The sequence below is a fragment of the Protopterus annectens genome, chromosome 7.part1 (genome assembly GCF_019279795.1).
Source record: "Protopterus annectens isolate FY-2018-M chromosome 7.part1, PAN1.0, whole genome shotgun sequence".
Lineage (NCBI taxonomy): Eukaryota > Metazoa > Chordata > Ceratodontiformes > Protopteridae > Protopterus > Protopterus annectens.
In genome coordinates, this window is record NC_056740.1 from 143137218 (window position 1) to 143151211 (window position 13994).

Consider the following 13994-nt stretch of genomic DNA (forward strand, 5'->3'; position numbering starts at 1 on the left):
TCCACCACTGAATTCAAACAGAGTGTCATTTAATATAAACTCACAAAAACGCAAATCAAGATGAATACAGTTCTGATCAAACTGTGAAAGTCTCCTAACCATTGGCTACTACTCTTACTATTCTCCTAGTAGATTACAAAGGAGATATCATTCTCAGTGTCATTGAACTGAGACACCTAGGCCTTATATGAGGCCATTCTCCTTCCATTACATTACATACAATCAGACAATATCATTAATAAGTCCTGGCTCAATTAAAACTTTTATCTCTTCTGTCCACTTCCCATTTTAATTATTGGTAAAAATATGCTAATTTCAATACATCTTTCTTGTGCTGCATTCAGTCCATAATATCCAGGAATACAGACTGTCAAAAACAAAGTCTGTAGCCTCATTCTTTTAGCAGATCACTGGATGCACAATTAGAAACTGTTTGAAAGGGCATCATCATTCAAGTACTCCAATCTTTGAGATATTAAATCAGAGTTACTGCCTCCTCTAAAACAGAAACTTTCAAAACGAGAAAAAAGTTATGACCTCAGAACTTCTCTGTCAGGACAGCTGTCTCTGTTTGGAACCCCTTCCATTTGATATTAGAGTTGGCCAAAAAGTGTTTTCAAGCCTGGGACCTGCTACCTGGAACCACTTACCTACTGATGTTAAAAAACAAGAAATCATTAGTATTGTTAAACTTTAAAAACGATCTTCATGCAGAATTTACATGCAACTTCTACTGTGGCAATGGTTAATCTCTCATAACACTATAAATTCTAGATGCTAGACAACAGTCAGGAAATTCTATAACGGTATTATACTTCTAACACCACATACCACTAATAAAACTTTCTTTTGTATCTGCATACCTAATATACATTACTCGATGTGTCAAACTTTTGACAGCACTGAAATGCTCACTGATTATAAAAATGTATTTGTTGTACCTCATACTTTATGTTACGATAAACTACTGTATCATCTGAGTTTGTTACAACTACTGTATTTTCTACTCAAAGAGCTCAGTTTATGGCTAAAATAGGTCAAGACAACAGACCACCTATCTGGTTATCAAATGCTAAGTAAACAAATAAACAACCAACCACATTAGGCCCAACATCAAACTCAATGTGTAATACTTCAAATCGATTTAACAATTTTTTTTTAAAAAAAACACACTAGCATTATTAGAACATATTAATGTACTGAAAAAGTAAACTCAATGGAAATAATATCAATGCCTTTTAAAATACAGAAATACCAGCAAGAAGGTGGATTCTAAAATGTACAGAGAAAAAAATCAGCAATACATGTGTGATGAGAAAATACAAGTGCTGCAACCAAACCTATTTACATTATCAGGAAAATTTGGGACATAGTGATAAGTAATTCTGTTGTTGCTGAAAAGAACAAACTTTTTAGAGAACATTTTAATATCTGTATTCACAGAGCACTAAATAGTGGAAATTTAAAATGTGTTACCCATTAATTGTGGTAGATACTCTACATGTTCTATTATAAATGAAATAAATGTAACTGCACACCCTGATTTTGGTGTTCAGTTTTAAATATGCAAGCTACACAAATCAGATACTTGGAAAACATAACGTACCCTTCACACTAAAATCAAAGCACATATTAATGCTGCTATAAAATAAAACACACACAACAAACAACACATTAGCAAGACAAAGTGCTAGGCTTCATGGAGGTAATCAACATTATTTACTACAATGTGAAGCTAAATAGCAATTAAGATGCAACTCCACTAAGTGCTCAGGATACAGTGACACCATGAATATTAAATGCGCTTCAAAGTTAAGACATTTAAGAAAGTTTTTTTTGTAATGGGATGTTTTAAATGCTTTAATTTAAATAATTTTGTGATTGGATGAGATTTATATTGTATTCTACTATAACTTGAATGTGAAAAATTACATTTACAACCTAAAAAAGAACCATCCATCCATAAACTTTTTTTCCCATTTTTACACATAGGTTCATAGGTTCATACTAGGCTATCTGCCCAGGGGCATTTATAAGCCTAGCCCATAGTTATGTGGCTTTCGCCACCCCTTTAGTTTGAAGAAAACTATGCCTATTATTTTGCTGTGCCTCTGTCAAGCAGTGACACTGAAGTAATCCCTGGGGTATATCTGCGATCTCCCATCCATTGGTCAAGATTCCTCTTGAACGAGGCCAGCGAGGTGCTCTGCCTCACATGTACCGGGATTTTGTTCCACAGCATAGGGAGTCTCTGGGTGATGAATCTGTCCCTCCAGCACGTTCTATTAATAACCGTGTCAAGCTTTAAGTCTCCCGCCCTTGTGGTTCTGAGGGATCTAGATTTTTTGAGGTGAAGCATATTCATCAAATCTGGGTTTGACATGGCCTTGTATGTCAGGCACAGGTCACCTCTGAGCAAGCGGTATGCGACTGAACAGAGCTGGAGTTCTTTCAGTCGGGCAGCATAAGACATATTTTTGAGACCCTTTATCCTTTTGGTGAGGAACTTTTGGGGCCTTTCCAGCTGCTGCAGGTGTCGGGTCAGATACATTCCGAATGGGGAATTGTACTCAATCATTGGTCTAATGAGTGATGAGTACAGGGGGACGATGACCTCCCTTGATCTAGATGTGAATCCCTTCATGATCAGGTGGGCAATGTAGAAGGTCTTCCTAACTACTTTAGCAACGTGAGTGTCAAACGAAAGGGTACTGTCAACCTGGGTCCCCAGATCCCTGATAACTTCTTCTGTGCTCAGTGGATTGCCACCTATATGGTAGCTAGGGGTAACCTTGTTTTTCCCGAAGGGTATGACTATGCATTTCTTGGCGTTTAACTTTAGGCCATGGCTCTGGCACCAGTTATCCGTTTCTGTGAGGCCCTTCTGAAGGATATCTGTGTCAGATGTGTTTTCGACTATGGCGCCCAGTTTGCAGTCATCTGCAAACTTTGTCAGCCATAACCCTCCTGTGTTTGCTTGTACTTCAGAAAAGTAGATGCCGAACAAGAGTGGACCCAGGACTGAGCCCTGTGGGACACCACTTGTGACCGGCTTTGAGTCTGACATGGCGCCAGCAACTCTGACCCTGTGGGTTCTGTCACTTAGCCAGTTTGCAACCCATCTTGTGATGTATGGGTTTACATTCAAGCTGATGAGTTTTTCGATGATACCTGAGTGGGGTATTGTGTCGAAGGCCTTTGCCAAGTCGAGGTAGGCTGTATGGACTGCCTTACCCTCATCAATGGCCTTGGTGACTGTTTCGAAAAAGTCAACCAAGTTTAAAAGGCATGATCTGCCTTTGACAAAGCCAAACTGGGTTGGATCCAAAGTCTGCAATTTCCCTATGTCTTTATTTATGAGTTCCATTATGATCCTCTCCATGGCTTTGCAGATAAGGCTTGTCAAGCTAATGGGACGGTAATTTCCAGGGTCGATGGAGGCACCGCCCTTGTGAAGTGGGACCACAGTCGCCGTGCGCCACTCCTTGGGTACGTATTCTGAGGTGAGGCTAAGATTAAACAGCTGTCCTAACTGCGGGTTTAATTCCTCATTGAGTTCGTGGAGCACACAGCCGGGGACACCATCCGGTCCCATGGATGCTGTGTTTTTTGCCTTGGAGAAAGCAGTTCTCACCTGGGCTTTAGAGATGTTTGGGGGGGCTACAATCCTCTGGTATGGATATCTCTCCTTTTAGGGGGGAGGGGGGGAGAAGTTAGCACTGAACCTGTCAGCCAGTATGTTGGCAATGTCTGTAGGTTCAGTAAGCTTCACATCATTTTGAACTAATTCTGAGCATATCTGGGAGTTTCCTCCTAGGTTTCTAACATAGCTAAAGAAGGCCTTATGGGGTTGGAGTGTCACTTCAACAGTGACAATCAACTAGAGCCAAAGGTTACACCTCCAGGTGGCTAGTCCTGCCATGGAATCTAAATAAATAACCATTATCCTGAAAATTTGCGAACAAAGTTTGCCTGTATTAGTTCCCGTTTCATGATGTATTCGTTTTCAAAAAAGGCGGCTTATACATTGTATTTGCAGGAATCAAATAATGAAACAACCAGCAAAGGTATGTGGCCACATTATGCTCTTCCACATCTCTCAACATCTAAGTGTAAGAAATATGGACGAAGCCAAAAATAAGAGGAGATTTTAAATATTGCCCTTATTAACTGAGAAAGTTGCTAAAACAACATGTGCGTTTTTAAGGACATGAAGTCCGAAATTAAAATATGTCATGAAGACCTAAACCCTCAATGATTTGCAGAAAAACATAAATTTGTATGAAACAAAGCAAACATACAAGGCAAAAATCTGGAGATTTGAGAGGAGTGTGCCCTTCTAACAACTAATGTTGTACAGCCTTGATTCCCACAAATGGCCTTACAGAAACCATTAAAAAAACTAATGAAGCTGAATAGATGTCACTTAAGTTGAGGTGTACATATATCTCAACTGTAATTGATTCTGGCTCATAATTTTGCTCTGTCCATCCTAAAACTGATGACTTTGGGAGAAGTCCTTAGTTAGTTAAGGGTTCTGTTCTCATTGCAGTCAATTATGTCTGTGTGTGCCTGTTTGTGTTCACTTGGTTGACATTTGAAAGAACATTTTGGGTGAGAGGTTGGCATAATGGTTAAGATGTTTACAGACACAAACTGCAGGGTTTGATTCCAACATGAGGTAATTGGCTAGGCTTAAAACAGCTCACAACAGCAGTTAGCTTAGTACCTAATCTATGAACCTATAAGAAGTGATGAATTAGTCATAGTACTCAACTTTCCATCTCCAAGGAAACCACAAATTTGTCACAGGAGTTCCACATGTGTCCTCATTGACAGGGACAATAGGTGCTGATGACTGAGGTTTCTTTTTGGGGATAAACTCTTGGCTAGGCTTGTAAGGGCACCAGGGCCATTAGCCTAGTAACCTCCTATGATCCAAAATGAAGAAGATTGCCACTTATAATATGGCACAAATGGGCAAAATGTGGAACACTAACTGGTTACTAACAACTTCATCTAGGAAGCTCATAGGATTGTTAAAATGTGTTATTTTTTTATACATAAAAAACGTATCCTGATGTATCAATTTGATTCTGCTCTCTATCATTGATACCAGTTAAAAATTCCTAACACTGAATGTGTGACAGATGTTTTCAATTGGGAACTTCGAGGAATATAAACACTTTAGGACCTCAAATGAGGAACATTCCTTGTAATGAGGTACACTTGCGAGGTATAGTAACAATAATTAAAGCTACAGACTTTGCAATTTGCATTATCTTATCTGTCAACTTATCAAGTTGATAGCAGTATTATTTTAAAAATTCTCCCTTATTATTTCTGGATTTTTTCCTGATTCTGGAGGCAAGAGATTAAAAGCTATGATGGATGTCCTAACGAAAACATGAGATGATGTTTAGTTTGCTTCAGATGGGCAACGTTAACGATCTTCAAATACACGTAACGACGAATAGTTGCATTAAAATTTTAGCTCTGTTCAACAATGTACACACAATGTTTAACAAATTCTAGACATTAAATGGTCTACCACGTTACATCTACAAAGACGGAATATGAGAAATAAAGTTGAACGAGTAAGCATTTTTTTCACACTTCTACCTACGGAATAAACTATCATACTTGCACCTAGAACTTAAAAAGTAAAACTAAACTTATGAAAACTTACTAGATGTTTGTCCATATTTTTATTGTATGTGCAAACGCTGTCAGCTGTGCGTGATTATTTATACCGACTGCACAAATGTACACAATTTTAAACCTTTTTTTCTATTAACTTGTACAATTACTAAATCCCTTCAGTCAAGAGTATCCAGCTACATCTCATAACTTTCCCACGACTTCCTTCAAATGAAGTTTCCGTCGTACGCACAAGCGTACTGTGGACCATGTAGTCCTGGTATGTTCTGATAGCACTCTCGTAGGAATGAGTAGAATGTCATTGCTTTGTAATTTAAAAACAATGTGAATTTCTCATAATTATATTCCGAATTTCAAACCTGCTGTTTATAGGGTCAGCAATGACATTAAGATATCTAGTTTGCCGTAGCATTTGATGGGGCTACGTGACAGAAGGTGAAAGGTCGGAAGTAGTGCGTGCGGGTGAGAGGTCACAGCGTGTACATGGTACCGAGGTGAAGTTGGTTACAGGTTGAAGGAGACTGGTAATAGTGGAGTTTTTAATTGCGGGTTTGGTAGTAAGAGTGCCGATCCTGCGTGGCTGGTCTTGAAAGCTGAGATTGCTTCATAACCATGTCCTACTGTCGGCAAGAAGGTTAGCAATGTATTAGTATTTTGGTTGCTAGTGTGACCCTTAGCCAGCATTGTCTGGAGGTACTCACCTGAGAGTGGAAGCATGTCTTCCCTATTCATGTAAATAAAGGTTAGATTAATACGCTGTTGGGAAATCAAATTACCAATCAGGTGGCGAAAAAATGTAATTTGTGGAGAAAGGGGTTATGTTTACAGTTCTATGAGTCGTTTTCTTTGAATCAGTATGTGGTAATGATGTTAAAATTTAGTCGGAATTTTGAATTAATTGAGTTGCTCAATGCGATTTCTTAATGGTGAAATGTACTTCAAGTAGCTTTCTTAACAAATGCATGCTATCTCTTTAAGTAAGGAATTTGGTAATGGGGTCAATGCTTTGGCTTGCGTGAAAGAGCTATACACTGTGTAGGAAATGGAAAAAAGTTGCAACAAAAGGGATGTGCCACCACTTTCTATATACATTTAAAATGAAAAGAGTTAGTAGAGAAAGAAGATTATGACCTCCAACATAGACAGCAAATTTCAGAGAAACACGTTAGGGCTTTACTTGTGTTAGACTGATAAAGCTGAGAACTTAAAGTCAGTGTTTGTGAAAACTGTGGGTGGTATTCATGGCTCTCAACCTTCCATATCTAAAACGAGGAACACTAGAATGTGGAACAAATGAGCAAAATGTGGAACACATACTAATGGGTGACTATCCACTTCGTGGCCATAGGAAGGTTAAAATATGGTGATGTTACTTGTCAAAAAGGTATTTTAATGAATTAATATGATTCATTTCTATTAACCATGAATATCAGTTTAACACTGAATGTGTGACAAACCTTTTCAGTGTGGAACTTTGAGGGCCATGAACTTTTTAAGACACCAAATGAAGTTCCTTGTAATGAGGTACACTTTAGAGGCATGGTGGTATTTATACTCGCTGTGTTTGTATCCAGTGGAAATCTGAGCTGGCTGCAGCTAAGTGCATGTTTGGTGGGATTCATAGGTGCAGCCATTTTGCACAGGTTATGAAAACTTATCCAAATGAGGCAATGGGATTTAATGCCTTATGCAAATAAGATATTTTTACAGTTGCTTTTTGTGTGCGTCTGCACTGTGCATACATATCTTATAAAAAGTGAAGTCATGCTTTTTTTGTGTAGGTTCTCAATGACTGTCAAGATCGTCGAGTGGTCTTGGGTGGCAAACTCTAGAATTAAACCTGCTCCATGGATGATTGGTATTGTGGTTTCCAGATGGAGGCATGAGTTCAAATCCCACTTTGACTGTTTTTTTTTTTTTTTTTGGTAGGGGGGGCAGGTTTGGCATAATAGTTAAGGTCTTCACCTCACAGACTTTGCACTTGGCGAAGATGCATGCTATAGCTGCCACCCTGGCTATGTCTTGTTGTGTGCTGCTTGTCTTAGCTGATCAAAATACTCAGAAGCTGCTTGTCTTAGCTGATCAAAATACACAGACATCCAGTGGCATTTGCCAGCTGAGAAGGTGCAGTTTTAGATGAGGATTAACACATTCATACTGTACTGAGTAAGGAATTTTTGGTATATTTAGAGAGGACAGTAATGTAAAGGATTTAGTGAGTTTGTATGGCACTCTCAGACTGAGGGTTGATGCATGGTATTCCTATACCTGTGGGCACCAGAGTGCATATATAGCCCTGACTGAAATTGTCATGAGGACTTTCCAGAGAGAAACTGGGGACCAGTTGGAGCAGTATATTTATCTGCCACTGTCTCCTCAGGACTGAGCCAGATCCTTGAGAGCCTTCTATGGAATGTCATGTTTTTCAGAGGTGCTTAATGTAATGGATGAATCCATGTTGCCATTAGGGCCATATCTGCACCACAGGTGGGGGTACTGGAGCAACAAGGGCTACCAATTCCATCAGCTACCAGGTAATGTGTGAGGCATGGGAGTGCATCACCAAGTCGTTAGCCCGGCAGTCTGGCAGTGCCCATGATTCTCACATCTGGCACGTAAACTCACTTATACTGTCTCTTCCTGCATGGTAGGATACCCTGTGGTTACCTTGCTGGTAAGTGCAAATTTTTCCAGTCGTATTAATTTATGTAGGTAAAAATTTGGTAAATGTTTTGTTTAGTAATAAATTCTGCCTTTATGTTCCCTCCCCATTTTCCTTTGCAGGTGATACAGGCTGCTCACTCAAGCCATGGCTGATGATGCAGGTCCATAACCCTAGGGTAGCTGCTGAGGAACACTTCAAGACCACCCTGCTCCAGACACAGATTGTCATTGAGTTAGTGTTTGTTCTGCTGAAAGCCTGTTTCTGATGCCTGAATGAGTCAAGAGGTGCCCTTTAATATGACCCTGGGTGCAAGATGTTTACTGCATGCTCCATTCTGTTTGGCATGATTATGCATCACTCTGGTACTGAACTGCCCCATGATGGCAGTGCAGCTTCCATTATTATTCCTTCAACCACTGAGGACCGTGTTGGTGGCCAGCCTACAGCAGTATCACAGAACTCCATGCATCAGTCTTGTACACAGTACACGGCTGTGCAAGAAAAAAGGCAGCTTCTTTTCCAGCACTATAGGCCATGATATTAAGATAGTGGTACCTTTAATTTAATGTACAGATTACACTTGATACAAGTAATGTTAGCTGTGGGATATACTGTATCGTCATGGCCAACTGACACTGCTCGTCAGGCAGTTTCATTATTATTTAAATAATTTTTTATGCTGCATTAATTGGTTGTCATATCTCCTTACAGATGCCTGTTAATTGTTGTCTGTACTGTTTATGGTAAAGATATAAGGAAATGTGTAATGGTTCATTTAAGTGTAAGTTTTCTGTAGAGTTATTCAGACATACACTTTTTTTTTTTAGTAGACATGGATTATGACTGTTGATTATCATCACTCATTTCAGGCTGCATTGCCAGTAGTAACATAAATGTGTTTTACTGCATGGGGAGAAAAGAAACTATTGTGCAATAGGTTCATAGGTGTTTACTAGGTTAATGGCTATAAGGGCCTTTTTAAGCCTAGCCATGCTTCCCAACTGTCTGACAAGTTCTGGTATCCTTGATAAGTGTAAGCAGGGGCTTCGAAGATGAAACATTTATAAGCTGGGGCCTGGGAAATGAACCATTTACAGGCTACCCATGTCCATTAGAGACACAGGTGCCAAACCAGGGATGAAATTCCTGTTCCCTATCAAATTGTCCAGTTACACTTGAATTGAGTTAGGGAGGAACTCTGCTTCACAGAATCTGCCCCAGAGATGGAGTAGTCTCTGGGATACATACCTGTCTCTCCAGCAGGTCCTGTTTATATTACAGGCAAGGTTTAGTGCTGTTTGTTTTGCAGATATGCAAAAGTCCCATCAGAGTGTGGTCTGACAATGCCTTGTATGCCAGGCATAGATCTCCCCTCAATAACCTGTAGGAGATGGAATACATGGATAGGGCCTTGAGGCAGTATGCACAGGACATGTTGTTTATGCCCTGTATTCTTTTAGTGAGGAATCTCTGTGGACATTGCATTTGTTGGATATGCCTGGTTAGGTATAAATCAGTGGAGGCATTGTACTCTGTGATAGATCTTATTGGACCTAGATGCTATACCTTTGTTTATAAGTTGTGCAATATAGAATGATTTCCTCACTGCTGTAGAGACGTGATGATCAAAGGCTACATTACTGTCTGTGTGTGTCCCAAGACCCTGACTGCTGACAACTCTTAAAGATTGTGTTGTCAATAAGATAGTTACCTTGTGTGGATGCCTTCCTGAAGGATACTGTTGTGCATTTCTTGGCATTTAGTTTTAGTCCTTGGCTCTGACACCAGTTGTTTGTCTTTGTCGGCCCTTCTTGGAGAACATTTGTGTCGGTGTGGGATTCAGTGACTGCTCCTAATTTGCAATCATCTGCAGATTTAGTCAGCCATAGGCCATCAATATTGGCTTTACTTTCAGAGAAGTAAATGCCAAAAAGTATGTGACTGGCCTCTTTTTGTAGAGGTGGAACTCCCCAGTTCTAAATTCCTCGGACCTGTCTGAGCCAGTTGGCTATCCACCAGGTTTGTACCCAACATTTTGAGTTGGTCTACAGTGCCTGAGCAGAGCATTGTGTCATATGCTTTGGCCAGATGAAGGTAGGGAGTGTGAACCATTTTGCCCTTATCCATTGCTTTAGTGACTTTCTCAGACATCCACCAGGTTGAGTAGGCATGACTTGCCCTTGACAAATCAAACTGGAGTGGGTCCAGTGTCTGGAATTTTACTATGTTATTGATCATTTCCTTGATAATTCTTTGCATATGAAACTTGCGAGACTAATGGATCTGCAGTTTGTAGGGTCTGTAGATGGCCCACCTTTGTGCATGGGGATGACTGTTGCTGCTCTCCATTTATCAGGCACGAAGCATGTTCAAACGTAAAATCTTTGGTTTAAACACACACAATTAATTAAACAATAATCAACTAATACAACATCCTAAACAGACCCATGCACTGAATATTAAACAGAAGGTACTGCATTGTGATTCAAATTGAGCGACATCGAGGGACAGCAAAATGTTCTAATGTATAAATAAAACCTTTTACATTCTTCAGATCAACATTGTGAATAATTGAGGAGTTTAAAAAACACCTAATATTTAAAATATTCAAACTGTTTAAAAATGTAAAATAATTTCTTCCTAAGCTATTCATAAATGTATTGCACCATCTAGTGTCTAATACTTGTAAATAAAAGTTAACTTTAATGTAATCCTGTCTAGTGAAGTGAAATTAAAATTGAAAGAATTATATACATAAAAAAAATATGAAATATAAAAATGTCTAAATGTTGTTTATAGTATAATTTATTAGACTTTATTATAATTTAGCTGCTCTCATTTTGAGCACAGGGGGCTATGGAAATACTGTCAAGTCCAGGTGGCATAGTGGCTTGCAAAGTTAATTACCACCAAAGTTCCTTGTATTTAATCTTTTCTTCCCATAAACCCCCTCTCACTTCTTTTTTCACCTGCTGTAAGACAAAAAACATGAAACGTGCTTTGGCACAAACTTTTGTATGTTTATACAAAGCATTCAAGTCCTTTTTACATTGAATATCATACTAATGTTCATAAATCCTTTTTCTTAATAACTGTTCCGTCTTCCCAATATAGAAGGATTCACATATTTCACAAACAGCTAAATACACCAGCCCTCCAGATTCGCAATTGAAAAATTCCTTACTAACTACCCATCTATTTCTACTTGCAATGTAAATCTTTTCTTTATTAGACATATATGTACATTGGGAACAACATCCACATGTGTATGTACCTCTTCTTTTCCTTCCTACCAAACTATTTCTAAAATCCCTTTCCAGTAAACTTTAAATTTTGGGAATTTCTGTAAACTACTTTCAGTGTTTCTTTAGGTATCCCGCCTAAGTTTGTAAGCTCTGTGAATCTTTCCCACTCAGTTTCCATTACTTTTCTTACAAGTCATGAACTAACATTGAATTCTAACGCCAGTGCTTTGCCAAAATCTTGTTTAAATTTTCCCTTATTGGCAACTGTTCATCTGCTATACCTAAAATTGGTTTTCCTTCCTATGTTTACTTAATTCATTACTTCAGCTATCAAAACTATAGGGTATCCCCTTTTCTTAAAAAAGGATTCAAGCAAAGCACATTCAACTTCAAAATCAGCATCCCCTGATGTCATCCTACTGGCACATACATATTGCCCTTTGAGGATGTTCCTTTTGTAATGAGTGGAATGTGCACTGTTGAAATGTAGGAAGGAGTTAGTGAGAGTTTTCTTTGAATTTTTGAGTTAAATCTACCATTTGTCTTGTATAACTCTGCCAAATAATTGTTCACTAGAAAAATTGTGGGTAAACTTTGAAAACAAAGTTGTGTGATTCAGATAAGTTTAAAAATTCCTCTAAAACACCTTGATTACCATTCCATAAAATACAAATATCATCCAAGAATCTCCTGTACAAGTGCCATTGAGAAGAATACACAGACCTTAAACACGTGTCTCTTCCCATTTGGCTAAAATTAAGTTGGCATAAGTTGGGGCACATGCTGCTCCCATTGCAACCCCCTGTATTTGTTGGTAAAACTCACCTTTGAAAAAATATATATATTTTAACACTAAATTGACCAAATTTAAACAAACTATCTGTTCATTTCTGGTGAGTTCATCTTCAAAAATAATTTCCTCTAACATCTTCATCCCTTCATCATGGGGTATACTACCAAACAGGTCAGTCACATCACTTTTTACAAATATAAAGTCTTCACTATATAGGTCATCCTTTATTGCCCTTAAAAATCCTGTGAGTCTCTTAATAATTTCCCTTTTTAACCAAAGCTTTTTCAATTTTTCATCCACATATTTAGCTAATGGTAAAGTTTTAGATCCCTCAGCAGACACTATTGGTCTTAATGGTGAATCAGTTTCATCCTTGTGGATCTTTGGTATACCAAACATTGTGGGTATCTTCGGTTTATCTACTCAAATATTTTTAGGTTTTTTAGTCAGTAAGACCTTCTGTTAACATGTCATCCAACACGATATCAATTTTACTATAAACTATGTTGATTTCATTTCGGGACACATTTATGTATTTGTTAGTTTCCCTCAACATTTTTTCCCTTCATACGTTATATCATCCATGATCACTATTCCACTTTCTTTGTCAGGTTTCGTTACTGTATCTCTGTTTGCCCTTACTTCAGTTACAAAATTGTTCTCTCTTGTGTTAGATTTGCCCTGTATTTTACCTTGGCATGCTCCTCCCTAAGCTTTTTCTCTACTATGTTCTCAAAATGTTTTAACTGAGGGTATATAGGGGGGTTGTAAATACTTGTCAAAGTACATGTTGTGGTTGGAACCATGTTTTGTTGAGGCAACGTCAGACCTAAATTTATTTTTCTAGTAAATACTTTAAAGTCTATAATAACCTTGGCCATATCACCTTTTTTCAAGGAATAAATTTTAAACCTTTGGATAGGAGACTAAAATGTTCACTAGTTATGTTAATGCTACTAAAATTGTATATATTAAAACCATCCTTCATAAACTTATTCTCATTATTCTAATCTATAATGATACTGCTGTTTAATTCGGGGTGGGGTATACCTTCTCCTACTAGTATCTCCCTTTCCCCCCTCTTCCACTCCCTTCCAATGAAAAGTCTGCTGCTGGTAGTTCCTATCTTTATTTTTTAACCTTTCCGATCTTCTCAGTGGTGGATATTCTGAGAAGTCGTCAAGGTCCCCTATATTCTCACTAACTTGTGCGTTCCTTCCATTATGTTGTCCTTCACCACTCACATAATTCCAATCTTCTGTTGCCTCATTCTGCATAATTGCTTTAGGTTTTGGATAATTAGTGTTAGTCTTATATTCATTAATATCCTTTTTAAATATTAGATTATTTTTAATGTATTCATTTATTTTCTCAATTTCCCTCTAACAAAATAGGTAATGTTTCATGCTTTTTAGAAGGAAAACCTGGGATATTGTCTGGGCCCATTGATGCAGTATTTTTTGGCCTTGGAGAGAGAGCGCATTAAGGATCTCTTCCTTAGTGATGGCAGGGAGAGTTGTACTTGGTGGTATTTCCTGAGGGAAAGGGAGGGGTAAAGTTGGAGATGAATTTGTCAGCCAGTAGGTTTGCTATATCTTCTAGCTTAGTATAGGTGGCTCTGTTTATAATG

The 13994-nt window shown here is 38.4% G+C and overlaps 2 protein-coding genes across 2 annotated transcripts in view; one reads left to right on the forward strand and one right to left on the reverse strand.

Moving 5' to 3' along the window:
• TMEM43 (transmembrane protein 43) overlaps positions 1-6030 on the reverse strand; it is an 881455-nt gene extending 875425 nt beyond the window's left edge. Inside the window, exon 1 of the mRNA XM_044078600.1 lies at positions 5690-6030. Coding sequence (XP_043934535.1) covers positions 5690-5704 — 15 coding nt within the window. The 5' untranslated portion in view covers positions 5705-6030. The remainder of the gene's footprint in view (positions 1-5689) is intronic.
• Positions 6031-6133: 103 nt separating this feature from the next.
• Positions 6134-13994, forward strand: part of CHCHD4 (coiled-coil-helix-coiled-coil-helix domain containing 4) — a 133170-nt gene continuing 125309 nt past the window's right edge. The window contains exon 1 of the mRNA XM_044078602.1: positions 6134-6295. Coding sequence (XP_043934537.1) covers positions 6274-6295 — 22 coding nt within the window. The 5' untranslated portion in view covers positions 6134-6273. The remainder of the gene's footprint in view (positions 6296-13994) is intronic.